At 50.4% G+C, this 25,532-nt stretch overlaps 9 protein-coding genes across 17 annotated transcripts; 5 read left to right on the forward strand and 4 right to left on the reverse strand.

Annotated features, from left to right (window-relative positions):
• Positions 1-158: 158 nt before the first annotated feature.
• FOXG_12836 (uncharacterized protein) lies at positions 159-1,296 on the forward strand. Its single transcript, XM_018392744.1, has 2 exons — positions 159-420; positions 476-1,296. The coding sequence occupies exon 2, from the start codon at positions 565-567 to the stop codon at positions 1,168-1,170; it is 606 nt and encodes a 201-aa protein (XP_018251321.1). The 5' UTR covers positions 159-420; positions 476-564; the 3' UTR covers positions 1,171-1,296.
• Positions 1,297-1,358: 62 nt separating this feature from the next.
• On the reverse strand, positions 1,359-2,976 carry FOXG_12837 (uncharacterized protein). Of its 2 annotated transcripts, XM_018392746.1 has the most exons (3): positions 2,854-2,943; positions 1,650-2,800; positions 1,516-1,593 (listed from the first exon to the last, which is right to left on the reverse strand). In XM_018392746.1, exons 1-2 carry the CDS (start codon positions 2,859-2,861, stop codon positions 1,705-1,707), a joined length of 1,104 nt encoding a protein of 367 aa, XP_018251323.1. In that variant the 5' UTR covers positions 2,862-2,943; the 3' UTR covers positions 1,516-1,593; positions 1,650-1,704. The 2 variants fall into 2 exon arrangements, with proteins under 2 accessions (XP_018251322.1, XP_018251323.1); XM_018392745.1 differs by having other exon boundaries at positions 1,359-2,800; positions 2,854-2,976.
• A 68-nt stretch (positions 2,977-3,044) lies between these two features.
• Positions 3,045-6,129, forward strand: FOXG_12838 (vesicle-fusing ATPase). Its single transcript, XM_018392747.1, has 3 exons — positions 3,045-3,334; positions 3,390-5,250; positions 5,304-6,129. Exons 1-3 carry the CDS (start codon positions 3,216-3,218, stop codon positions 5,640-5,642), a joined length of 2,319 nt encoding a protein of 772 aa, XP_018251324.1. The 5' UTR covers positions 3,045-3,215; the 3' UTR covers positions 5,643-6,129.
• Positions 6,130-8,082: 1,953 nt separating this feature from the next.
• Positions 8,083-15,246, forward strand: FOXG_12839 (uncharacterized protein). 2 transcript variants are annotated; one of them, XM_018392748.1, is made up of 3 exons: positions 8,083-8,494; positions 8,910-9,515; positions 9,778-15,246. In XM_018392748.1, exons 2-3 carry the CDS (start codon positions 8,995-8,997, stop codon positions 14,684-14,686), a joined length of 5,430 nt encoding a protein of 1,809 aa, XP_018251325.1. In that variant the 5' UTR covers positions 8,083-8,494; positions 8,910-8,994; the 3' UTR covers positions 14,687-15,246. The 2 variants fall into 2 exon arrangements, with proteins under 2 accessions (XP_018251325.1, XP_018251326.1); XM_018392749.1 differs by lacking the exon at positions 8,083-8,494 and having other exon boundaries at positions 8,731-9,515.
• An 87-nt stretch (positions 15,247-15,333) lies between these two features.
• Positions 15,334-17,202, reverse strand: FOXG_12840 (40S ribosomal protein S0). Its single transcript, XM_018392750.1, has 3 exons — positions 16,788-17,202; positions 16,163-16,611; positions 15,334-16,113 (listed from the first exon to the last, which is right to left on the reverse strand). The coding sequence occupies exons 1-3, from the start codon at positions 16,955-16,957 to the stop codon at positions 15,851-15,853; spliced, it is 882 nt and encodes a 293-aa protein (XP_018251327.1). The 5' UTR covers positions 16,958-17,202; the 3' UTR covers positions 15,334-15,850.
• On the forward strand, positions 17,137-18,559 carry FOXG_12841 (uncharacterized protein). Its single transcript, XM_018392751.1, has 2 exons — positions 17,137-17,373; positions 17,424-18,559. The coding sequence occupies exons 1-2, from the start codon at positions 17,328-17,330 to the stop codon at positions 18,332-18,334; spliced, it is 957 nt and encodes a 318-aa protein (XP_018251328.1). The 5' UTR covers positions 17,137-17,327; the 3' UTR covers positions 18,335-18,559.
• Positions 18,149-20,580, reverse strand: FOXG_12842 (V-type proton ATPase subunit D). The gene is made up of 4 exons (XM_018392752.1): positions 19,779-20,580; positions 19,626-19,714; positions 18,686-19,575; positions 18,149-18,637 (listed from the first exon to the last, which is right to left on the reverse strand). Exons 1-4 carry the CDS (start codon positions 19,808-19,810, stop codon positions 18,554-18,556), a joined length of 1,095 nt encoding a protein of 364 aa, XP_018251329.1. The 5' UTR covers positions 19,811-20,580; the 3' UTR covers positions 18,149-18,553.
• Positions 20,064-24,953, forward strand: FOXG_12843 (uncharacterized protein). Its single transcript, XM_018392753.1, has 3 exons — positions 20,064-20,311; positions 20,404-20,493; positions 20,630-24,953. Exons 1-3 carry the CDS (start codon positions 20,277-20,279, stop codon positions 22,284-22,286), a joined length of 1,782 nt encoding a protein of 593 aa, XP_018251330.1. The 5' UTR covers positions 20,064-20,276; the 3' UTR covers positions 22,287-24,953.
• Positions 21,069-25,013, reverse strand: FOXG_12844 (uncharacterized protein). Of its 7 annotated transcripts, XM_018392757.1 has the most exons (5): positions 24,544-24,879; positions 23,911-24,494; positions 23,626-23,854; positions 23,310-23,494; positions 21,069-23,074 (listed from the first exon to the last, which is right to left on the reverse strand). In XM_018392757.1, the coding sequence occupies exons 1-4, from the start codon at positions 24,740-24,742 to the stop codon at positions 23,481-23,483; spliced, it is 1,026 nt and encodes a 341-aa protein (XP_018251334.1). In that variant the 5' UTR covers positions 24,743-24,879; the 3' UTR covers positions 21,069-23,074; positions 23,310-23,480. The 7 variants fall into 7 exon arrangements, with proteins under 7 accessions (XP_018251334.1, XP_018251333.1, XP_018251331.1 ...); XM_018392756.1 differs by having other exon boundaries at positions 21,069-23,494; positions 24,544-25,013; XM_018392755.1 differs by having other exon boundaries at positions 22,732-23,074; positions 23,310-23,854.
• Positions 25,014-25,532: the final 519 nt, after the last annotated feature.

Raw genomic sequence — 25,532 nt, forward strand, 5'->3', positions numbered from 1 at the left:
AACAAGGATTAGAAAATATGTAAGAACAAAATTATGATCATGGCATAAACCGTGGCTCCTGGTTTTACGTATGAAATCAAAATTATTGATACAGATATACCAGACTATGGCGCAATACCTTTCATGCCTTGAAGCTGGACAGTATCGCAACCAATGTTTTGAGAGAGAAACGAAATATCAGTGACATCAGACTGATGATCAAAGGGCCCCGACGAGACTTAATTAGAAACAAATAGGCTAGGATAAGTTATGCAGTCGGAAGATTTAACGAAGGTCGACGAATGACGATGGATTTTCCCTGGTGTTTGTGTAACAGATCTGCGGCCACCCGAAGCCTGGCGTGTTTCATTTCTTGCTTGTGAAGAAATTAGGTACCAAGCAGGCCATCTCATTATCAATCAACCTTGCAATTTTTTTCATGTGAATCCATCTGTTCTTCTCACGAAAGTAGTCTAATATACTGATCCTTACCTAGTTTCATCCCATCTAAACTAACATTTTCGTTGCTTCTTTTTGCCAACTGGAACACACGTCATTGAATCTACACCACTACACAACAGCATCATGACCGATCCAAAGCCCATCAAGCTCAATCCCCCTACCAAATATGCACCATCTACCAAAAACTCACCTCCCGTGGACCCTCCAACGCTTGACTGGATCACCACAACATGGAGCGTCACGCACTCGACGCTGAGCATGTGGCGTGATGCCCGCAACGTCCGCATCACATACAAACTCCTCCCCGGAACCGCAGATGGCCGACCCCGTATCGACGACCTCGTCGAGTACGAGCCGCTCTCCAAGGACGGAACGCTCAAAACAGTCCAGGGCATCGACACACAAGCTTCGTCTATCGGATGGGACTGGCGAGGTAAAGGATGGCTTGTCTTTGTCAACACGCACTGGGAGCTACTGGGCTGGGGCGAGGCAGTCACTTCAGAGGGCGTTAAGGAGAGATGGGCTGTTACGTGGTTTGCCCCTACGGTGTTTACGAAGGAGGGTGTTGATATCTACTGTGATCGTAAGGAGGGGCTGAGTGAGGAGACGTATGTGAGGATTAGAGAGGCGTTGAAAGGATTGGAGACGAGGAAGGTGGCTGAGATGGTTGAGGCTCACATGCAGCCTGTTGAGATCAGGTTGCCGTGGGTAGAGGGAAGCAATGAGTAGGCAACGTGTTTGGACGAGCTTCTTAGTTTGACTTTTTAGTATTTGATGTAATATACCCCATCGCCTGAAATAGAGATGCTGCCTAATGGACATGCGCAGATCAAATAATTACACGATCTTTCCAACATCATGTGAACTCTACGAACTTTGTCTTCAAAGTTCTCAACTAAATCATCGAGATAGGCAACAGTGAGGACAGGAGTGTTTCCCAATTGAGCTGGTATGTGTTCTTACTGAGGTGCTGTGCAGGCTTCTTTCACGCCATAGCCTCACATTGAGCTGAACCCTTTCATCAAACGATCTGGTCACTACCTCTGGAGCTCCAATACACTATCGACAACAAATCATCATCATAAACATGGCGCCTCGGTCCTAGTCACGATGTCAAGTAAGACTCATGACGTGCGTCAAAGGGCACAGAGCCTTCGAGTGAGAGTTAGTATCTCCCTAACCAGCATGTAGTCAAACCTAATACGAACATGTCGAAGGGTACAAGTCGTGAAAATCATTGAAAGGGTATCTTATGCTAAGCTATTAGTTTTTCGAATGGTGCCGTCGTCGTTCATGACCAACCCTCTCTGAAGATCGCGAGTCTCTCTTATGAGGCTCGTCATCTCCCCGATGTCTCTCTTTTCGTTGTTCACTCTCCTCGTAGCGCTTTCTCTCGTGCCGTGACCCTTCTCTATCGTGACGCTCATGTCTTCGACTTCGTGAATCCGCATGACCACTATGGCTATGTCTTCCTTCTCTTGATCTGTGTCTCCGCTCATGACGACTGGGAGACCTTTCCTCACCACGTTCGCGACTCCTATGTCGCTCTCTACTCCTATCCCTTTCATGTTGCCTTCTACGCCGTTTCTCACGGTGTCGTTCATCGCGGCGCATCTGCTTCAACTCTTCTTCTCTTTCTTCCTGGAAACGCTTCCTCTCCTGTTTGATCTCTCGAACCTTGGAAGCTCCCTTTTTCATCATAGCGAGAGGATCGTTAGATACTATGCGCTTGGCATCTCGTTCTTTGCGATTAGGGTCCTGGTTTCCCCATACGTCTTTTGACGAGGCATCAGGGGCTGCAGCGTCAGACTGAGAGTACCATGGTTTAAGAACGCCATCCTTTCCCGTAGCATTCAAGAAGCGCATTGTGTACTGGTCCTCGTAGCTCTGCTTTTTCTTCTTGGCTTCCCTCTCAGCCTCCTCATTCTTCTCAGCATGAGTTCTTGACTTCTCATCGCCCAGAAGATCAATATGTCCATTATGATCCACGATGGGCGCGGAGCTTGTGCTCTTCTTCTCAGACTCTATCCTAACAAGAGCCGAGTTGTCATTCTCCCTTGCTAGCCGCATCTCAAAGTCTGTATCGTCCTCGCCTGGTCGCTTTCGCTTTCGTCGCATACTCGTTCTTTGCAATGCATCGCGATCACGAACAGGAGGCTCCTCGTCTTTTGGTGGTTCATCGTCTTCGATCGGCGGTGGTACTTCACCTCGAAGAATAGCTAAGCGCCGTTGCGCATCTATCTCTTGCATGCGCTGCTCCTCAGCTTCTTCGGCTGCCTTTGCGGCGGCTTCGTCGCGACGGACGCGGGCGATGTTGTCGGCATTGTAAACGTTCCACGACTTCTTCCCTAGTAAGTGTCTATAGAGAGTTAGCTTACGTGTCAAGTAGGTACTTGAGCAATATGTACTTACAGTGGCATTTTGATGATATTAGGAGAATGGAAGTCAAGGTTTAGCTAACTTTAGACCTTCTTTGAGGACCCTTCCCCAAGTTTAGGTAACTTTAGGTAACTTCCATTAGTGGGGGCCGTGTCGTCACCCGCCTGTGTCAGAGGCTGTGTCACAGGTAAGACCCCGCCATTGAGCTGCGATCGCCACCTAAAACTGTCCTTAGGGGACTCGACTTACTTAAGGTGGATAGCTTCCCCTGCATCGAATGCGTTTTGGGATTGTAACAACACACCTTGCTTACCCAAACTTGTCCCTCCTTTTGACATCGCCACCAACTGTAATCACCTCCCTAACCATTTCATCACTTCGCTCTCCTACTAGCTATGAATCGTCCCTATCGTCCCCATCCAGGGCAGCAGGGGGCTCAGCCTCGGGCAGCGCGACTGCACGTTGAGACAATCGAAGATAAGACTCTAAGGACCAAGTTCGTTTACAACAACAAGTAAGTCCGCTCTTTGCAATAATAACAGCCTGGATAAAGCTAATGACTAGTGAAGATGCGCCGTCTCACCCGAAGACTTCCCTCCCAACCGAGATGGCTCTGATCATCACATCCTCATCCGTGGAGGCCAACCCGTTGGCGAATACGTCGTTACTGCTACACCTATCCCTGGCTTCCCCAGAGGCGGTATTAGTCTCACAGACGCTCAACGAACATGGGCCGGCATCACCATGAGGGACGAATTCATCGGCGAGATCTACAATCCTTTCAGCGCTCGTTCCGACGCCTATCTTGGCACGGTCGAGCTTTCGATCACTTTCAGAACCCAAAACAAGAAGACAGACGTTCCCTACGATGAGGAAGAGCTCTCTAAGCTCTTCATAGACTCCTACCAGAACCAAGTGCTTGCCCCTGGCCAACGCATGCTTATGGACCATCGCAACATTCCTCTTCTCGTCGTCGTCGAGTCCGTGGTTCTCACGGGTTTGGACACGTCTTCAGAAGCGGAACAAAAGAACCAGGACCCCAATGCCAGAGGTATCCTGATTCCCCAAAGCAAGGTGTTCTTCCACGCCAAAACAGGAGATGGCTTCAAACTCAAGCCTTCGGTGAACAAGCCCAACGCCAGCGCCATCTTCGCTCCTAGTTTCAAGTTTGATGATCTTGGAATTGGTGGTTTGGACACTCAGATTTCTACCATTTTCCGTCGTGTGTTTGCGTCTCGTATTTTTCCTCCTGGTATAGTTGCCAAGATGGGTATCGATCACGTCAAGGGACTACTACTTTATGGGCCCCCAGGAACTGGTAAAACACTGATTGCCCGACAATTAGGCAAAACTCTAAACGCCCATCCACCTAAGATTGTCAATGGCCCCGAAGTGCTGAATAAGTTTGTTGGTCAATCCGAGGAGAACATCAGAAAGCTGTTCGCAGATGCAGAGAAAGAGTACAAGGAAAAGGGAGACGAGAGTGGTCTTCACATCATCATCTTTGATGAGCTTGATGCTGTTTGTAAGCAGCGAGGTTCTGGATCTGGTGGCGGCACAGGTGTTGGTGATACTGTTGTCAACCAGCTCCTTGCCAAACTCGATGGCGTGGACAAACTTAACAATATCCTTTTGATCGGCATGACCAATCGAAAGGATATGATCGACGAGGCTTTGCTACGACCCGGACGTCTAGAAGTCCAGCTAGAGATCTCTCTTCCTGATGAAGAGGGTCGATTTGGTATCATCAAGATTCACACCTCCAAATTTGCCAAGAACGACATCTTGGACCACGACGTCGACTTGGCTGAGCTTGCTCGCCTGACCAAGAACTACTCCGGTGCTGAAATTGCTGGTCTGGTCAAGGCAGCAGCAGCCAGTGCATTCTCTCGGCACACTGATGCCAACCAGATCACTGTTACAAAGGATATCGAGCACATGAAAGTCAAGTGGAGCGACTTCTTACTGGCTCTCAGCGAGGTCAGGCCAGCATACGGCGCCTCGGAGGCAGAATTAGAGGCGGCTCTCTCTCAGGATATCATTCATTATTCACCAGACATTCAACGTATCCTGAATGACATGCTTGGTGTTGCGCACATGGTCAAGGAAGACTCTGAAAAACTAACCTCTTCGATCATCTTTCATGGCGCCCAAGGAAGCGGCAAGACAGCCCTAACTGCACACATCGCGAAGCTGTCAGACATCCCATTTATCAGAATGATCACGCCGCAAAAGCTCGCCGGGTACCGTGACGACTTCGCCAAGTCTGAATTTATTCACAAGACCTTCAGCGATGCACAAAAGTCCGCTGTCAGTGTAGTGATCTTGGATAGCATTGAGCAACTGATCGGATGGAACCCTATTGGGCCTCGCTTCTCAATGACAGTCCTCGGTACATTGTCTGCTTTGATTACAAGCCCTCCTATCAACGTAAGTTTTATTCATATGGTAGCAACGTTCACTTTAGCTAACTACTCACGCAGGGGCACCGTCTGCTAGTCTTAGCAACCACCTCTCAACCCAATGTTCTCAAGGAGCTCGATATTGCAAAGGACTTCGAAAAGGACGTGCGCGTGCCTACAGTTTCGAACCTTCGTGAATTGCAAACAGTGCTGCATTCATCGAGCGGCGTCCCGGCCGGAAGCATCGAGCAAGCCCTGGCTCGTATTCATGAGCATGCAGGAGGAGACCATGTTGGCATCGGCATCAAGCCTATCATTGCATTCATTTCAGAGGCTAGGATGAATCAAGACAGTGCTGCCTTTGCGGATAAATTTTCAAACTTGGTGTTGACCAAGATGCAGGGCTCATGGGCTCGGTAGACTAGTGGTCTAAAGAGATAACATAATTAGACTAGATTTAGATAATTTAGTATAACAAAAGCTCAGGTTCTGACTACCTTACATATCTGCGAAGTACTCTTATGTTCGGTAACTTTTAAGATAAGTTTAGTATTAATCAGCCCTAAACTTTGACTATTTGTCATGTGTTTTTGGCATGTTCTTCTCCATGGTTCACTTTGCATATATACCGTGGCAATGCTGCTATCAGGTAGCTTACTGTCCGTCAACATTCAGTGGTAGGGTTCAGCTATGATCGGTCGTGCTCTGCTGTGTTCCGTTGGCGATCCAAAGTAATAGGGTAGCTCATTGGCGATGTTACATAGGTAGGTAGCCGATCACATGGCCATCGCTTCAAGCGGCTGAAAGGCAATACGTGAGCATGGGAACCTTGAAGCACGCACGCGAGAATGGATACTCGTCCACTTGCCAAGTAACGATAACTATGCCGCATTCCGCAGAAGCAGCATGAACCAGTCGAAAGAAGAAAAAGTGGCTGGGCTCGGGCGGAGCGGTTCATCGGAATCGGCGCGGGCCTTAAGCTACAGTATACTTACGAACTACTTTCCAGATCTTGACTCGGCCGAGGCAGCGGAGGCGACAAAGAATGTGTCGATAGGTGCTGAAAGAGAGAATTGTATGCGTGGTGTCGGACGGGAACCCCGCGGCAAGGCAAATGGTTGGATATTGAGGCTTTGACTGACTCGTGGTGATGGATATTTAGTGGTTGAAGTTGAAGGGACGGGTACACCACATGTTTGCTGAGTCAAGAGTGGCCATTGGAGGCTCTTTGTGCTAGTGAGTATGCAGGTATATGGGTTCTTTGATCTGGCGCATATTTATCGTTGATGTTGATGCTGAAAACGATATCGTGACGAATGGCTCTTGGACTGGTGGATGTTGTATTGTAATAAATAGCATCGGCGATTTGCTCTATTCGGCGAACTAGGTAGCCTCATGCAAGGCGATTCATCGTAGCACTGCATATTTACAGGCCACAACATGCACCTTCTACCGAGATGCGGGTCCTTCAAGTAAGACAAAGGCTGAGTGAGAAGTTGAGTGAGACCTTGATAAGGCTGCAGAATTACACGTCAACTTCAAGACAATTGATTCTCTGCATTAAAGTCGACATCGACCTCGTTGGAATTTGTACCCTAGACCCTAGACCGAGACCTGAACCTTGACTACCGAGACAGGAAAAGACCCACGGATGCTTCCCCGGGCACCCAAGCAGTTGGTGTCGAATCAGAGCTTAAAGTTCGGCCTAGGCTTTTTGGCTTGGTCTGATTTCCAAGGATCTCATGCCTTGTCATGGATGCATGGCACGTGTAGGGAGGATCAGATCGCGCGAGAGAGAAATGGAATGATTCTCAAATGTTGTCAGTTTCAAGATGGAAGAAAACAGATGAGAGAATAGTGACTGATTGTGATGAAAACACACGGATACTAACGCCAAGAGTAGAAAACGTGATGGGCTCATGCATGATGCATTAGCTGCGCTGCATCCTCGGTCATGGGATTCTCTTTCTGGAACGATTTCGCTCTCAACCCCCGCCTGTAGTCATAGTGCAGTAATTGTCGTACAGTCCCTCAATCAACCAACGTCTGCAAGAAAATCCCCTCATGGAACGTTCTGATCAGATTGCAAAAACTCTATCAGAATTGATACCCAAGATATCCCCTCTGATCGACAAAACTGGGCATTAACTCTAGAGCTCCCACCTTAGCTCCGCCGCCCAACAGAGGAAAATCTGTACGAATATTGACTCGAGTGTGCCGTGGTACGTAGTAGGTACTTTTGGCGGGTTTTCTGGCTGCAACGTAAAAGCATGGCAGAGGTACAGGTACAGAGTACCTATGGATATGCAAATGGCTGGGGTTTGCAGGGGATATTTTGTATGCGACGCGGGCCGAGCGGTTGAACCGTTGAGGGATGAACGGCGGGTACTCGATACTTTTGTGTACCGATTGAGGCTTGTGAAGACGAAGCGTGGTAACCAACGCCATGGACATACCCTGCTCTTTGCTTTTTTGCTCAAGTAAGACCTCATCTTGTGACTATTATGATGAGTTACTTGAGAAGAGAGAGAGAGAGATACGAATTGCTGTTCATGACTCCCTGCTTTTGTTTAGCTTGAGGCAAACAGTTCGTGTCAAGTTTAGCTGAAGCTGGAATCGCCAATCAGACTTATGAACTCGACTTTGAAAGACGGGAGAGAGATGGACTAACCCACCAGCAACCCTTCCACTGGGTTCGGCTCTGAGAGGAATACAGCGGTTGAAAGTATCTCTACCTTCAGCTCGACTGCACTCTCACTGAGATTGCAGTACAGCTACAAGATGACCTGAATCAATTACTGCTATTCTTAAGTGCTAGACTAATACAGCCCCACACCCTCTATCCCATCCCATGTGCCAACCCGAGTTCAGGTCCAGCCCGCGCCATTCAAGGCCCATCTCCCGTCCGCACTCTCTCTTTCTGGCCTCTCTGAGAGAGGTTTTTGAGTTTCCCCCAAATTGCCTCTTGAGAAAAAGGTCTCTTTTCTTCTTTCTCTCCCCTTATCTTTGCTTTTTGAACGTGTGTGAGAGAGACAAAAGGGCTTTGACCAGGGTCTATTGTGTTGTATCGTGTGCCCGTTATTCACTAAACAAAGTTACACGTTCTTATTTCGATTCTCTCTCTACAGCCACGACCCCTCTGTCTCTGATTGAGCTGAACTGTCTTGCTCCGACGATCATTGAAATTATCCGGCACTCGAATGTCAACGACAACAACAGCAACTCTTCCTTAGAATCGAGTCGAGTCTCTTTTTGCTTTATGGCTTTATCATGTAAGTTTGGTTTTATTGTTACTTTATGACATCAGATCCACCCTTTTCAAGATTGTCTATGTTCGAAACTCGACAAGGTACTCCATGCTTGTCTGTCTCGCCAGGCCTCAGGTTGGTCTGGTTACTGGTAATTAATTACAGTGCACAGCACACTTGGACTAACTAGCATAACATGGCAATCTAATGTTGTTGATGGTGGGATGGCACAAGCCAACTAATTCTCTCTCTTTTCATATCAATCACTTCTCCAGTTCGGACTCGCCGCGTTCCCTTTATTCTCTCTTTCCCTTCCCCATTCATTTCCATCTTGTCTCGATCTCTCTCCACCACGCGCGCCCAGCATAACCCACGATATGCGCGCCGACTTACTCAACCTCTGAAACGCTCGCTGCTAACTCAATGCCTTGATTGCCAGCTCCTCTATCGCTTTGAGCACCGTCAGCTCTGCCCTCTCCTGACGTGACGACAGGCAACGCGCCTGCGAGCGGCCTTGCCGTGTCATGGAGGCCCTGGAGTCTTCGACGTCCGCGGACCCGCTGACACCAGCGTCTGGTCTCAGCGCGCCGCCCCCAGTCCCAGTCCCTATACCATCACCTCCTCCAGCTGCAACTACTGTCAAGGATCCGTTGTCAACCAAATCGAAGGATCAGTCAAGGTCTCGTTCCGGCTCAGGCGCTATCGCTGTCGCAGCCCCCAACGTGACTGCTGCCGTAGCAGCACTCAAGAAAAAGGAAAACACCAGCCCTGGCTTCTCGACGCCCAGTAAGTGGCCTTCTGTTAGGTCCACCAACACCGCGCGCATGCCCACGACTATTGTTGCGAAACCCTTGGTTCCTCTCTCAGAACGAAGAATACACCAGAAGAAACCCACAACTCGAAGTCTCAAGGACTCAGATTCCAGCCTAGATAATCAGGGCAGTCTGTCCCGATGGGAGATAACTCCAGACGGTGGATCGGCAGGTCGTGAAGGACGTCAATTCACTGTCGCCAACGTCGGGAACAATGGTCGGATATATTTGAGGTAAGTGAAGGGTTGATTTATCGCGTGTTTCCATCTAGTGCCTCATTTATCCCTTGGGAAATGTCACTACCAGCCACATCCCCGCTCTCCCTTCACTCTGCGGTCTTTGCTTGCGCTTTGTGGGGAGATGTCTTAGCTGAGCTCTTATTGTGATCCCTTCTACCTGTCGCCTTGGGGATAGCAACGTGGCTGGCACGAAACACGACGCTCGCTCGTATTTTTGACATCTGCGTTCCACAAACGACTGACTCTCATTCTCCAGGCCGACCGTTCGCCCTGCGTACCAGCGAACTCCTCAGCCTCAATTCGTCTTTCCGATTACACCTCCCAGTACCGCAGGCTTGGATGCGATCTCTAGTAAACAACTTCTAGACGAGACGAGTGAACTTCACGTTAGTCAGTGGACACCAACACCGGAACCTTCACCCTATGGCGGTAACCGATCATACTTCGATCACGATTCTCAGTATCCGCTCCGGCCCGTGAAACATCGACGCGCCCTCTCCGATAGCACGGTTCACGAGGTGTCCGCTGCGAAAGATTCGGAACCCGGGGCCTTCAAGATCGTCATTTCGAAGCCATTGGAGGAATACCGACCTCGGACTATGGAAGATTTCGATTCGACTTCTGATCCTCTTCTCGACATTACGATACCTTCGTGGCGCATAGGAGTTCCCCGATTCACGGGAAGAGGCACACCAATGATTCGTGGATCCTCGTACGCTCCCACTGAGGAGTTTCGCTCAAGTAGCGCCTCGCTACTGAGCCGACCTCAGGGAGTGCTAAATAGCTCGCATCCTGATATAACATCTTCAAGGAGGCCGAGTTCTATGGCTGTACCGATGTTGCGAATTTCTCGAAATATATCCGCTATGACTCAGACTCCTTCAACTACACAACCTTCTCGAACCATTCGCCCAAGCTATCAATCGAATTCTAAAGTTGAACCCGCCATGTTCGATGATCTCACATTTAAGCCGGCCTGCGATGATCGAACCTTAGTCAAATATTCCGCAGCAACTGGTGCTGTTATAGCTGCCACACCACCGCGTCTCGTTGCCGAAATCACATCACCCAGTTTCCTCGATTACGAACTTATCTCAGACTTCTTCCTGACTTTCCGAGCGTTTCTGGAGCCCGTGGATCTTCTTCGTATGCTTATTGCAAGACTGCGCTGGGCTTTGGCTCGTGATGATGAGACAGGCATGGTTGTTCGCGTTCGCACATTTGTTGCCCTTCGACACTGGATTCTCAACTATTTTATGGACGACTTCGTTGTGGATTATAACCTCCGACAGACTTTCTGCGAACTACTCAACGATTTTGTGGATGAACTTTCGCAATGCAACCGGTCTCGAAAGGTTCAGCTGAAGATTCTTGGAGAGTTAAAGAAGTGTTGGCGAAGGGTTTGCGCACTATACTGGGATGGCCCGAATTTCGACGATACTCTTGATTCCAGCGTTCCTATTACCCCTGGTGGTATTGCTGGACATCGTGATCCCAGTCTGGATCCATCTTTCTGGGACCGTGATGATGGCGAAACACCCCGTATCGAAAGTCTACTACCACTCAGAAAGAGTCCTGCCGAACGAACCAGTTTCATCGCCGATGTTTCTCGAGCTGGCCATGTTGGAGATTCTGTTGTGGTTGAGCACCGTCCTAGCACCCCTGAACGGCAAACCGCGAGGGACTCAGCCGAACAGCAGACATCGCCAATTAGCATGACTAGCATGGATATCATTTCGTGCTCTTTCCCAAGCAAGATCAAACCTGCTCAGCCTCATCAGACGAACCCTCTGGGTGCTCACCCTGTATCGACTTCAGGCTACCATACTGGACCAGTAGCTACGACTCCTCGTGCCCTTGTTGGCAAGCGTGTACGACCCCAAGCTGCTCACAAGCGCAACAACAGTTTGACCGATTCTCTGCGAGAACACAGCACGGATAAACTGTCATTCAAGGATCAAGAGTTCATGATGACAGCCCCATATGGAGGAAGTCTTGTCCGAGGAAATTTGTTACCTCCTGGCCAGGCTTTTGTCGATGTGGAACCGGATGAGTTTTCTACCAGCTTGGTACCTTCGCCCAACCTTCACCCTGAAAGTCGAAGCCTTGTTAAGGAAAGAATACCCGCTGGCGCGATGTCTGGACATGGTATGAAGAAGCTACTGGGAACCGTTCGAAGAGCCTTGAGCACTAGGGGACAAGGCATGTCTCCCACTCAGGGGAGCCTTGTTAGCCTTGGCAACATCGGTCCCCGTGGCGCAGTAACGAATCGCATCCCTGGAACGGCTGTCGTACCTCAGAGCCGCCATAGACCTAATGGTGCTCGCCCTACTGTCAGAATTGACTTGCTCGGTGCTGAGATCGTCGAGGACTTCAAGAAGGCGGTACGAGATGAGGCTGCTGCTGAAGCTGATCGTCGCGGATTGCCACCACCAATGTCTCCTAACCCATCTTTAACTCCTACCGGGGACTTTCACTACTCGGCTGCTCATACGGATACAACCACCTATGATCATATTACACACGAACATAGACACCGACCGGTTAGCGACATGGCTATTACTACAGGCAGCAAATCCATTGTGATTGTGGATGACACAACACCTTTTGACCCATCGCTTCTCCACCGAATTCCTAACAGCAATGCTTCTGTTGAGGCCTTCGCGGATACTTTTAAGTTGACGGAAGGTGATCCAACTCCTCCCTCTACTCCTCCTGCTGGCAATGGCGGAAACACACCTCGACGGTCTTCATACCTCCTCAACCAACATGTTGTTCGGCCATCGTTGGATGAAGATCCTCTGCCACCATTTGTCCCTGACTTCGAGACCCTCGCCCCTGTCACTAGCGCACCCATGTCAGAGGATGGCAGCCGAGTCTCATACTCGACAGCAGCTCGAAGTACTCGCAACCGCCCTCCTGTGTCGTATCAGAACCACCAACGCAACAAATCTGGTAGGACTCATCGGTCTTTGAACTCGATCCTTCGCCGCCGCAGCTCATTCACAAACGGCCTCGCTCGCCGATCCACAGTCCAGAGCTTCGATGCCACAACAGTCTCTGCACAATCGATCGCGGAACCTGAGCCTGAGGAGCCTATGCCACCGCCTCTGCGAATTCTTCGACGACGACCTGGAGGAGACCTGCGAGCTGCCACGAACGTGGGAGAGCTAGACCCTGTTACGTTGAGGAGATCGCAATCTGTGGGATCATTGACAACATATTCCGAGTCCATTCGTGGCTCTTTCATGCAGAGCCCTCGGGTGGCGTCTTTTGGACGTGGTTCTTTCGGCCAAGGCTCAGTCGTCTCCATTGAGTACGTGCAGCCTAGAAGTGAGGCCTTCTCTGTCGGACAACTTGCAGACAAACCGAAGCGAGAGCTTTCACTATTCAGCACTCACTCATCCAAGCCAGCTATGCGCCCCTCGTTCGAAAAAGAGGCACAGAAACTGGCTCAAATCCCGGATGATGATGACGACGGTGGAATCGAGTCTGCTTTAGCCAAGCTTGAGGGCAAGCTCCCCGAGAAGAAGTCACACAAATCGGCTGTCAGCCTTCAAGCTCCCCCTCAGACAATTGGCGAGGTCATGCTCGCTTCAGAGCAGTCAGAAGTGGATCGCAAGAGGAATCACCATGAACAAGAGCTGATGGTCAGGGAGACATTCATGCTGGACCCTGAGGATAGTGAACCAGAGCCTTTGATTGAGCCGCAAGACCAGAAACTTTCGCCTGAGAGACCTACAACCGAAGCGAGATCATTCTTGACTGGTTCTTCGCGCGAGTCGTACTCTTCTGTCCCCATTCTTGATCGAGACTCGGCAAAGGGTCGTCCTTGGACCAACATGTCCATCCTCGAGGGCTCAGATGAAGAAACAACGCCTCGACCACACAAGACCGTCTTGTATACCGAAGATGGAGGCGACTCGCAGCATGCTTCTTACGACTTTATTGAGAAGACTCGGAGCATTGAAGGCATCAAGCCTGGCAACACTGCTCCGTCAGTGGATGAGGATCAATCTTTCCTTGACGATGACAGCGATCTTTCATCGGAGATGTCTGCAGAAGCCCTCGAATACGACGACTCTGAATACGGCGATGGTATTTTGCCTCGAGTGAAGCTCCCTGCTCATCCCCTTGGCTCACCCGCTCCACCTCCTAACCGCAAGCCTCCTTCTCCTCCCATGACTTTGGTGCAAGCACTGGAGATGTCTCCTCCTCACTGCTTCACAGTCCCTGAGTTACATGAGGATCAAGTTTGGGGCCAGAAGCCTCTTCCTCCAACTCCAGAGACTACGCCTACCGCTGCGTACGTTCAGACAGCTGATCAAACATCAGCCGATGCACTTCGTCAAGTTGCTAAGGTAAACTCCTTCGAGAGCAACAAGTATTCTGCTCACTTGCCATTCATCCTGGCCTTTGACTCAGAGATTCTCGCTCAACAGTTCACACTCATCGAAAAGGACGCGCTGAACGAGATTGACTGGAAGGAACTCATTGACATGAACTGGAAGGATGCTGCTCATAGCGACTCTCGCTCGTGGGTTGACTTCCTTCGTAACTCTGACGCCCATGGTGTTGAAGTAGTCATTGCGCGCTTTAACATCATGGTCAAATGGGCCATATCTGAGATTGTCCTGACGCAAGGCCTGGAGGAGAGAGTACGATGCATCACCAAGTACATTCATATCGCTACTCACTGTCGCCGTTACCGCAACTTTGCTACCCTCGCTCAGCTCACCATCGCCCTGTCGAGTAACGAAGTCGCTAGACTCACCAAGACCTGGCAGCATGTCGCTCCTCAAGACCTGAAGACACTGCAAGACCTTGAGAAGCTGGTCACCCCCATGCGCAACTTCTACAACCTACGTGCGGAGATGGAGGTCGGCTCTGACCAAGGCTGCATTCCTTTCGTCGGCATTTATACCCACGATCTGCTTTACAATGCTCAGCGACCATCTGAGATGGCTGGTTCACCTACAACGCCTCCCCTGATCAACTTTGAACGATGTCGCATTGCGGCCTCTGTTGTCAAGACACTGCTTAGGTTGTTGGAGGCTAGCACCCGATACAAGTTCCAGCCCATTGAAGGCATCACTGAACGCTGTCTCTGGATGAGCGCTTTGAGCGACGAGGACATTCGACGTCACTCGGAAATGCTCGAATAAACTCCACAACCATGTGGCTTACCTACCACATTTTCACAATTCATACACATACGGGAACGATAATAACGATTTATGACTCACCGACCCAAACGGCGTTTCATTTCCTATGTTTCAACACCACAAGAAGAGCATAACCAGCATGCCTTCACATTATACCCATCTCATAACTCGTTCACATATCACCCCACCAGGAGTTTCTCTTTTCTCCCAAGACATACAACATAATCATCATTACAATCAACAGCATCTGGGACACAAAGCAAGGAGTTGGGCAAGCTTTTTTTTTTTTGGTGTATTTCGCACGATTCATCTATGGGGGTTTCTCTTATCCTGGTTTTTGATCATACCCGCACTGCGCAAGCGTCATATTGCGTCTTGTTCCTTTTTTTGGTTTCTCAGTTAATAGAACGGCCAATTTTGGATTCACTTTAATTAGTGTTAACGATAGGCGGGGATAAGGGGAGTTAGTTGTTGATATATCATAGGGATTAGGATGAGTAGATGTAGTGAGGATTGACAATGGATACCATGTTTACCATGAGTTGGTTCTGTGTTTTGTGAGCTCTTATGTTGTTAACTACGTGATAGATGATTCACATCCTTGATGACGCTGGTTCAAGTACTGATCATCACCAACTTGGTCTACAGAAGTTTTACCAGTAAACAAACACAAGACTTCACAGGCATATTTACTGCACTTAATCATGTCATGGGCAAACCCAGGTCAGACGACTCATATTTTGACTTTTCTCGCATCAATACAAATTCCATAGAAACGAGGCGGGATAACGATCAAGTCCATCCCCTCAGCAGCGCAGGGCTTTCCCTCTCCATCCCAAAACAAGGAGGAGAGTATCTTTCCCTCATTAGCACCGCCGAGTTGAAAACCTCAATTCCCACGGATGTTAATTCGTAAGATAGTCAGCAAGAAGAATTGTGTTATCGAAAGGGGGGAAAGAAAAGGTTAACGTTGTCGAATAGTTTGATTGAACCACAACACACATCCACACGCTTTTCTGCTCTCTCTCTCTCGTCGTAAAACCGTTCCAAAATTCAATCTCTGTTTTGAATTTGTTTTGGTATCCTCTTTTTTGAATTCTTGTTTTACCAGTCAATGGCAGGCTCTTGGTGTCCCTGGCCATCACCCTCCTGGGCCTCAGTACCCTACCACTGAGACTCCTTGGGGGCCTCGGCGGAAGCAGCCCACTCAGTGTTGGCGGGGGCAGCACCCCACTCCTCACCGGCAGCACCGTCCCAGCCGGGGGCAGCGGCACCGGTGGCACCAGCGAAGCCAGCGGCGGGAGTCTCCCAGTCAGCACCAGCGGAGTTCTGGAAGCCGGACTCGATAGCAGCGGGACCCTCCTCGTCAGCGCCGGGGAGCTTCTCCTCCTCAACCTTGTCCTCAGCCTCAGCCTCGGGGTCACGGTCTGCGAGTGGTTAGTATGTATTGCTGGTGTTAGTTGATGGGAAACATACAGAAGTAAAGATCGACCATGACGTCCCAGGGGGTCTCGCGGTTGTAGATGGTACCACGGAGACGGAGGACCTCACGGGCGAGCATCCACCAGACGGCACCAATGGCGTGGCGACCCTTGTTGTTGGTGGGGATGGCAACGTCAACGTACTCGGTGGGAGAGTCAGTGTCGGCGAGGGCAATGACGGGGATGTTGACGTAGGAAGCCTCCTTGATGGCCTGGGCGTCGGTGCGGGGGTCGGTGACGATGATCAGACGGGGCTCCTTGAAAGATCGGGTGATGTAGTTGGTGAAGGAACCGGGGGTGAAGCGACCAGCGATGGCGGTGGCACCAGTGTGGGCGGCGAACTTGAGGACGGCACGCTGACCGTAGGGACGGGCAGAGATGACACAGATATCGGCGGGGTTGTCGACGGCAGCGATGATACGGGCAGCCAAAACGATCTTCTCCCTGTAAGATGCGCTATTAGCAATTGTGTGCGAAAACATTTGGTGTTTTGGTTTCAAGATTGTCTGCCCCTCCTCCGAATAGCTTCATTTTTTCGCAATTCGAACATGCGCTTTCAACCATCCCTCTGAACAATCTTGAAGCCCAAAAATTCCACCAAAATTCCAATTCAAACATACCAGGTCTTGCCAACGTTGATGACGTTGACACCATCGGCACGGGTCTTCCAGAGGTAGTTCTCCATGTGAACCTGGAGGTTCTTGGAGCCGAGGTGGCACTGAGCAGCCAGGAGGGTCTCAATGTCCTGGCTGGTAGCGTTGAAGAGGGCGGGCAGGTTGGAGGGAGCCATCTTGACGGGTTATCTTCTCTTGTCTTGGGTGACGAAAAGGAAGGATGGCTTGGAAGGTGACGGCGAAGAGGATTGTGGTGTTGCGTGCAAAGAATCGCAAATCGAGAAGTTCGCGACGGAATTTTGAGACCACCAAAATGTGTGTGGTGGGAAGCCCTGATGGCCCTGAATCCGCTAGGCTAAACATGGGCTAGCTAAGCGATAAGAGTTCAAGGTGCAGTATCTCCACGTGATGGCGACGCTAAGCCGTTTTGGTACTCAGCGGGCTTCTGGTACGGCATTGGCAGGGTGGGCTAAGGAAAATTTGGGGCGGGCTTTGGACGACAATCCATCAGTCTCTGTATCAAAGCAGTAGGTTCATGCTTCAATCATGCCCCCTAGAATACCGGCGCTGCCGCGCTTTGGCACATTGAACCGTATGTATTTATATTGCCATTAGATTCTTCAATGCTAATCAATTGTTCAGTCTGCCTCCGACCCGCCGCAAAGCCCGCTACCCCGAACTTTCTCCCCATCGTCCAAACGGCCAACTTGTCCCAGCGTGAGAAGAAGCGCAAGGCGAAACAGGATCCCTACCGATGGGCTCAGGCTCAACAGCGAAAGGCTGCCAATGTGCAACGGCGTGAGGAGCTCGCCCGTGAGAGGGATGAGGCGTGGGGTGATCCTGTCAAGGGAAAGACAACTCCCTTTATAGAGTCTCTTGAATCGGCTGGCCAAGAGGCTACATCCCGTGTTCCTGTGGATGGAAGTGGAAACCCGCTCGCCGAAGCACATGAGCTACCGACATCTCCGGAACTACGAAACTACTTCCTTACCGACTCAGAACTCACTGAGGCTGTCAAGCACGCATATACCCTTACCAAGCCCATGATCGGCGTGGTCGAGTCACAGATGGAACCCGGAAGGGGAGAGGATAAGACGAAGCAACACGAGCAGCGCCACCAGAAGGCTATTGAGGCTCTGCGCCGTATCACATCGCTCAGTAACAGCAGCGCAAAGGACCGCTTCCACGCCAACGTGAGACGAATCGTTGAGGAATTTGGTCGTCACAATACAGACCTGGTTCTGCAGGGCAAGCCAAAGTCAATTCATCCCAACAAAGTGGACATGCCACCCCGAAGCGGTCCTGATACAGGCAGCTCCGAGGTCCAGATTGCTATCTTAACAACCAAGATCAACAACCTCTCTCAGGCTCTGCAGATCAACAGAGGATACAAGGATAAGCACAACAAGCGAAACTTGAGATTATTGCTGCACCGAAGGCAAAAGCTGATGAAGTACATGGACCGCAAGGAGAGGGGAAGTGAGCGATGGACTCACATGGTTGAGAAGCTGGGTCTTACACCTGCGACATGGAAGGACCAGATCTCGCTGTAAGACAGGGCGGGAGCTGAGATGATTTTGTAGAATAACTTGTTTCTCTCTATGTACAATACAAGCCACCTGAAAGATGGAGCGACGATGCCGCCTTTTGCATCTACCTATCTGTCCTTTGCGCCAGTGTGGGAACTAATCCGTGCCATTACGAGCTCAGTTGCTGCTATACTACACAAAATCCTGCTAAAAATGAAAACGATGCCAATACTCATACTCGATTTAAAAGACGCTGATGTAGTTGCCGATGCGCTCCTTCTGGTTCTGAGCTATGCATTCGGCAATCCAGGTAATGTTGCGGATTTCCTGTGGTTTGTTAGTCTGATGAGAGGTACTCATGTTGGATTTACTAACCTGTTCTCGGAGCTTTACCCAAGCGTAGACAATGGCGTGAGTGAACTGCCTGGTGAAAGCCTTCTTGGAAATCTCCATCTCCTTCTGGTAAAACATATCCTCCAGGGTCTTGGTCTCACCAGCGCCGCCACCCATGTTTCCAGGCCCTGAGGGGCCGCCGCCGACTGAGATGGCGTCAAAGAAAGACTTGTAGTCATGAACACCATCAACTGCCAGACGAACACCCTCAGGGTCCTCAGCTCGGGAGAGCATGAGAGTTCCTTCAGGGTAAAGCTTGCCAAAGTTGGGGTAGAGCTTGTTACGGTCTTGCTTGGAAAGGTCTGTGCCGAAAGAGTTGAGTGTGATGTTGATGGCTCGGCGGTCAGCCTCGAACTCGAGAATCTCAGACATGACCTCAGCAGTGGGTGAACCAGCCATCTCAGGGTGAGTGTTGACAAAGTTGTAAAAGTCCTCAAGGTAGTTCTTGTAGAGTGTGTTTCGCACAATCTCAATGTTCAACTCGTCGAGATCCTGGTGGCTAAGACTGCCCTTGAAGTATGGGGCAAGAGGGGTCTCGATAAGCACACTGTTGTAAAGTTCCTCGATGTTTGTAGCAACGCAGAGAACTGGCATAGTCTCGAACCATCCCAGAGGATGGCACCGCTCAAGAAGCTCACGGGTATCCCGCTCATGAAGGGTTCCTGTGATGAGAAGGGCGACGTTGTCGATCATGTAGCCGTAGGTGACGTAGTCCATAAAGGTAGCAAGGGAGCCGACAGCTTGAGCGCGCACATATCGGAACTCTGAGATGAGCTTGTCGGTGGTCTTGGCTGCGAGAGCTGAAGTCGAGGGGTTAGGTGGTAGGGAAGCGAGGAAATCGCCATATGAAGGGCCAAGCTGAAGCTTGAGATCTTGTAGTCGTTAGTATACTGGAGTTGGTGATGAAGTCATCGTCGCGTACCATCAATCGTCTCGCATTGAGTCAAGTTGTTGTAGGCAGCGCCTGTGAGAAGACCGTTGCGGTAGCCTCGGACAATTCCTTCGACGTAGCTGTTCCTTATGATTAGTCTCCAGAACCACTCGTATGAAGCTCCATCTTCAAGCTAATACGCACCCGCCGTTGACGTTGTAGAGAAGACCCTCCATCTTGATTCTCGTTCGTGGTAGTTCGGTCGGCCTTGATCTATCGTATTTCAGGTCTTGAGGGCAATAGGGCGTCTTCGTGGCCGAGGCGATGAATCAACTGGATTGTTTAAGTTGGCCGCCTAACAAACCTCAGCCTGCGACGCAAGCTTGCCCAGACATCCTGTCGCGAGCGTCGACACGTGAGTGGCCAGGAGTCCGTGGCTGGGGGTACGTACCTGATGCAGAAACCGGAACTAGGTAGCTCCGGCAGCCGAAGAACCTGCATCACACTTTCCGCGCCAGAACCAAGACCAAAAAAATTGAGTGGAACCTTCCCAAGCTTCATCTGAAATTTTTCCATCGCCAGCCCACCCTCGATCTTTCCTTTCGCAGCCGCGCACAACGAACCGGACTGTGCCTCGCGAGGAAGCCACGACGCCAATCGAATAGAGCGAGACCAGAAGGAAGGAACCAAAACTAATTCACAATGTCGCTCTTTGTGCTTGCCGAGACGCCGGCAGGGTAAGTCGCGACTCTCGATCTTGATCTCGACCATCAATTCATGATGGCGAGGTAGGTAAAGGTCTACCAAGGCATGGGCTAACAATTGGCAGCTATGGCCTGTTCAAGGCTACTGATAAGAAGATGCTCAAGAACGAGGAACTCGCTGCTGAGCTTGGACGACCTGAGAAGGTCGTTGAGATGTAAGTTTTTTGAACATTTTTTATTTGCGAAAACCTATGCCATTGAGCACCCGAAAATGTCTTCAATGGCAGAGTGGACCATCGCCAAATGGCGAAATACCATCAAGAGTTTAGCTGACATCTTTCCCCTTAATAGGCTCAAGCTCAAGAAGTTTGTCAAGTTCGACAGCGCCGCTACCGCTCTCGAAGAAGCTGCGTCTCTCAAGGAGGGCAAGGTCCCTGAGCTTCTCACCCAACTCCTCGACGACCTGAAGTCCGAGAAGAAGGCTTCGCTCGCCGTCGCCGATATGAAGCTGGGTACTGCCATCTCTAACATGCCCTCGCTCAACATTTCTCCTGTTTCTGGCTCCAACACTATGGACCTCTTCCGTGGCATTCGAGGTGGATTGCCCAACCTTATCCCTGGTCTGCTCGAGGAGAACTTTGACCGCATGGCCCTGGGTCTTTCTCACTCCATGTCGCGTCACAAGCTCAAGTTCTCTGCCGATAAGGTCGACTCCATGATCATCCAGGCTATTAAGCTTCTCGACGACCTCGACAAGGAGCTCAACGTCTACGCTATGCGAACCAAGGAGTGGTACGGATGGCACTTCCCTGAGATGGCCAAGATTCTCAACGACAACTTGGCTTACGCTCGCGTCATTCTTGCTGTTGGCATGCGCACCAACATTGCCGATAGCGACCTCTCTGAGATTCTTCCCGAGGAGATTGAGACTTCCATCAAGGCTGCCGCCGAGATCAGCATGGGTACCGAGATCACCGATGAGGATCTTGACAACATTAAGCTCCTGGCTGACCAGGTCATTGTCTACTCCAACTACCGAACACAGCTGTCCTCGTACCTCGAGAGCCGCATGCGCGCTATCGCTCCCAACCTGACTGCTCTCGTTGGCTACCTCGTCGGTGCACGTCTCATTGCCCACGCTGGCTCTCTCATCAGCTTGGCCAAGTCTCCTGGTTCCACCATCCAGATTCTCGGTGCCGAGAAGGCCCTCTTCCGCGCTCTCAAGACTAAGCACGATACACCTAAGTACGGTCTCATCTACCACTCTTCACTCATCGGTCAGGCGACCGGCCGAAACAAGGGTAAGATCGCTCGTATGCTGTCTGCCAAGGCTGCTCTAGGTCTCCGTGTCGATGCCCTAGGTGATGCCGAAGACGACGCTGATGAGGAGGAGCGCGCTATCCTTGGTCTCAGCAACCGCATCAAGCTTGAGAACCACCTCCGCAAGCTCGAGGGCAAGCCTCTTCTACCCAAGGGCGCCAACGTCACCCCCTCTGGTGAGATTGTTGGTGCTGGTCAGTTCACTCTCAAGGAGACCCGCCGATACAACGGTGACGCCGATGGTGTTGCTGATGATGAGGAGACCAACGAAGCTACCCCCGCAAAGAAGCTCAAGAAGGCCAAGAAGCTCATCGAGGAGGTTGACGAGGAGATGAAGGATGCTGAGGATGACAGCGACGACGAGGCTGCCACTCCTGGCAAGCCCAAGAAGCTCTCCGAGGCCGATTACGAGCGCCTTGCCGAGGAGGCCGGTATCTCAGTCAAGAAGTTCAAGCGCAAGTACGAGCGAGGTGACGTTGAGCTGAACGCCGATGGCACACCCAAGGTCATCAGCAAGAAGGAACTCAAGAAGCTGCGAAAGGCCGAGGAGAAGGCCACACCTTCCAAGTCGCAACCCGCCGCCGAAGAGACTGATGGCAAGAAGAAGCGCAAGCACGACGACTCAGAAGACGAGGAGCCCAAGAAGGAGAAGAAGCAGAAGAAGAAGAAGCGACACTCTGAGGCTTAGAGGCCCTCAAGTAAACGTCCACGGCGCAAGTCGTGACGATGCTGAATCAGACACAATTGTAGGACTTTGAGGTTAACCAATCTCATCCTACCTGCTTTACTCGTACTCGTCTAAACACTGACGACGAACCCGCTCCAAAACGAAAGATCATATTTCAAGTCAACCCAACAACAGACTATTGGACGGTTCCCGATGTGTAGATATATGATACCTGAGAGACTCCTGGCATGGCATCTTCTGCCCGCACCTTGTTTCCTGGCTGGCTGGCGTTTGGGTGGAGGGCATATTGGCGTGATTTGGTTTTATCCCTTTTTCGTATTTTCAACTTGACCCTCTGTCCCCTCCCCGTCCCCTGGGTGGATGCGCGGTGACTTCTGGAGAGGAATTACTATGCTTTGATGTATCATTACGGGAGGGTGAACAGAGGGATATAGAAGAGAAAATTGTCAAGTTTAAAAGTTAATCCTCAAGTTTGGCCTGCCCTGGATATTGTGATTGCTAAATGAGTTGAAATCGTGATCATGAATCGTCGAGCAACGTGATATCTAGTCCATTTTCTATATATACGAGTGGGTTGAAGTATTTGTTGATAGTCATCGTATCGTAGAGGAGGTACAAAGATCAAGACTATCCTAAATTTACCTAAACTTACTAAAGTTACCTAAGTTAAGTAAATCTAGCATAAAACTCAGGCAATTTTAGGGTCCATGAATTTTGAAGCTTTTAGTTGTTTTTATGTTCTGAGGCCAGCCACCCCAAGTTTCTCAGGCCAGTACAGCCGGCAGAGTCTTCAGGTACACAATCAGACGAAACACTTTCACCAACACAGCAATATCAGAAGGAAAAGGGTATATTCATAGCGATTGGGTATTTTCCATGACGTTAAGGGATCATTCAGAAACCATCCTCATTAAATGCTCATCTGAGCAAACCAAGGGTATCCATCACCAAAAAGAAGAGGCACAAGACACCACCCCTATCCACCACCACTCCCTCGATAGAAGAAGAAAGTAGAATACATACACTAAAAGTGAAGAAGCGCAATGAGCGATGGCGATTGTTGTTGAGATGGGTATCAGAGTGCAGCGTCGAAAGCAAAAACGTGACAGGTCATTCAGTTGAGTTAGACGGGCAAAGCTGGGGTGTAGCTCTGATGAAGACGAGAAGAGAGCAGTCGAGCCAATGCTTCCGAAATCAAGTAGACCAGGCTAGAACCCGAAACGGGAACCCTCAAGCGTTAGCCCATTGCCTCAAGTGATACGCACGAGGGAAGAACGCCGTGATTAGATGTTCTCCACGACGCGGGCGTTCATGGCCTGTTGGAAACCTGGGTCCTGACCTCCAAAGTCATTTTCGTTATCCAGGGCACGAGCGCTGGATTCGCCAGTTTGGTTGGCCATGGCGGCGTTGAGAGCGTTGCCCATGGTCTGATTAGCAGCAGGTAAGAAAATAACCTTGCTATTAGCAGACTTGGCCATGGCTTGCATAGCCTCGAGGTATCGGATCTGCATGGCAGGAGCCGAACTCAGGATATCGGCAGCTTGTCGCATAAGCTTGGCGGATTCGACCTAGGAGGAGTATGTTAGTCATATGTGACCAAGTGAAAAATGAGGTAGAATGTTACCTCAGCCTTAGCGGCAATGATCTTGCTTTCACCGATACGCTTGCTCTGAGCAGCCATAGAGAGTGACTCCTGCAGCTCCTGACTGAAGACAATATCCTTGATGAGCATGCTCTCAACCTGAACACCCCATCCAGCGGCGACGTCTTCAATGATTTCTCCAATGGACTGAGCAATCTCTTCACGGCGCTCGATGACATCCTGAAGAACGCGAGCACCGACGACGTGCCGGAGAGTGGTCTGAGTGCGCTCCATGAGAGCCTGCTTCACGTTATTGATACCGAAAGCAGCCTTGTGAGGGGAGACAATGTGGTAGTAGATAACTGAGGTCAAGCGAAGAGTAACGTTGTCCTTCGTCATGCAAATCTGCTCGGGCACCTCTGTGGTCTGAATCTTTACATCGATCTGAATAAGTCGCTCGCTGAGAGGGTTGATATTAACCAGACCAGGATCGACGGCCTTGTAGAACTTTCCGAACTTCGTGACGAGGCCGACGTTACCCTGGTTGACCTCCTTGAAGGGGTTGGGGCAGATGATGCAGCAGGGAACGGCACCCATGGTTCCAATGATAGTTCCGAGAGCGTTCACTAGAGGTTTTAGCCGAAGTGTCAATATCATGATTTCCTTGATACTCACTCATCGAACCATACCAGCCCTTGGGGTTGGCATCGTTCTCAACAACAGTCGCATAACTGCGCTGGAGATCTTCTTTCTTGGGAGGCTCAACTGCCATCTTGTGCTGTGCCATGAAGCCTCCGTTGCCCTCCATCACAGGAGCCTTAGTTGGGTTTGCGGAAGAGCTTCCGCCGTTGATCATGCCCTCAGTGGACGACATTGTGGATTGTGAAGTGTGTTGTGCTGTGTTGATTCGAGAAATGGTTTACTTGAAAGTTGTTTAGGGTTGATCAAAGAAGTTGCGAGATACTCGATGATCAATGTTGTTTTGTTAGGTGATGGAATGTCAGTGACAAGATGCAAATGTTTCACGTTGGAGGCGGGGAGAGGGTGTTATTTAATGTTGTCGGGCAGGTTCAACCCACCCTCAAGCTCAGCTCATACATCCTTCCTTCAGAGCTACGACCTAACGTCAGGTCAATGAGGTGACGTCGACCCCATGGGAAGTCGCACCCGACACAACCCAAGCTTCGTGCAGTGCAGATGCAGGCGCAGGCATCAGGGAGCAAGAAAACTTCCGACCCGAGGGCAAGATGTCAAAAATGACTAGTCTAAGGCCCACTAAATTCATACTAAACTTACCTAAATATTTTTGTCATCTAAGCTAATACCTCTGAAGTTTTCTTGCCCCCTCTACCCCTGTAGCCTGGAACCTTGAGCTGGTGCACAGGTGACACGGGGAAAGAGCGATCTACTTTCCACATTGTGGAGTCCGTGTGGCATGCAGCCCCCTTGGCGGTGATTTATGATTCGCCTACATGATCTTACCGGAAGGGACTTGTGGGGCGCAAGGCTTGGAGGTGCCGCTAGGCTCCTGCATGAGAAAGAGCTCTTGATTTCGTCGCGGGAATACGACCAACACGATGGGATATGGGACGAGGCATTATCAAATCAGGAAATGACAATCACAAGCCATTTGAGGGTTTAACCTGAACTCTAACGATGGAGGG

The sequence above is a fragment of the Fusarium oxysporum genome, chromosome 9 (genome assembly GCF_000149955.1).
Source record: "Fusarium oxysporum f. sp. lycopersici 4287 chromosome 9, whole genome shotgun sequence".
Lineage (NCBI taxonomy): Eukaryota > Fungi > Ascomycota > Sordariomycetes > Hypocreales > Nectriaceae > Fusarium > Fusarium oxysporum.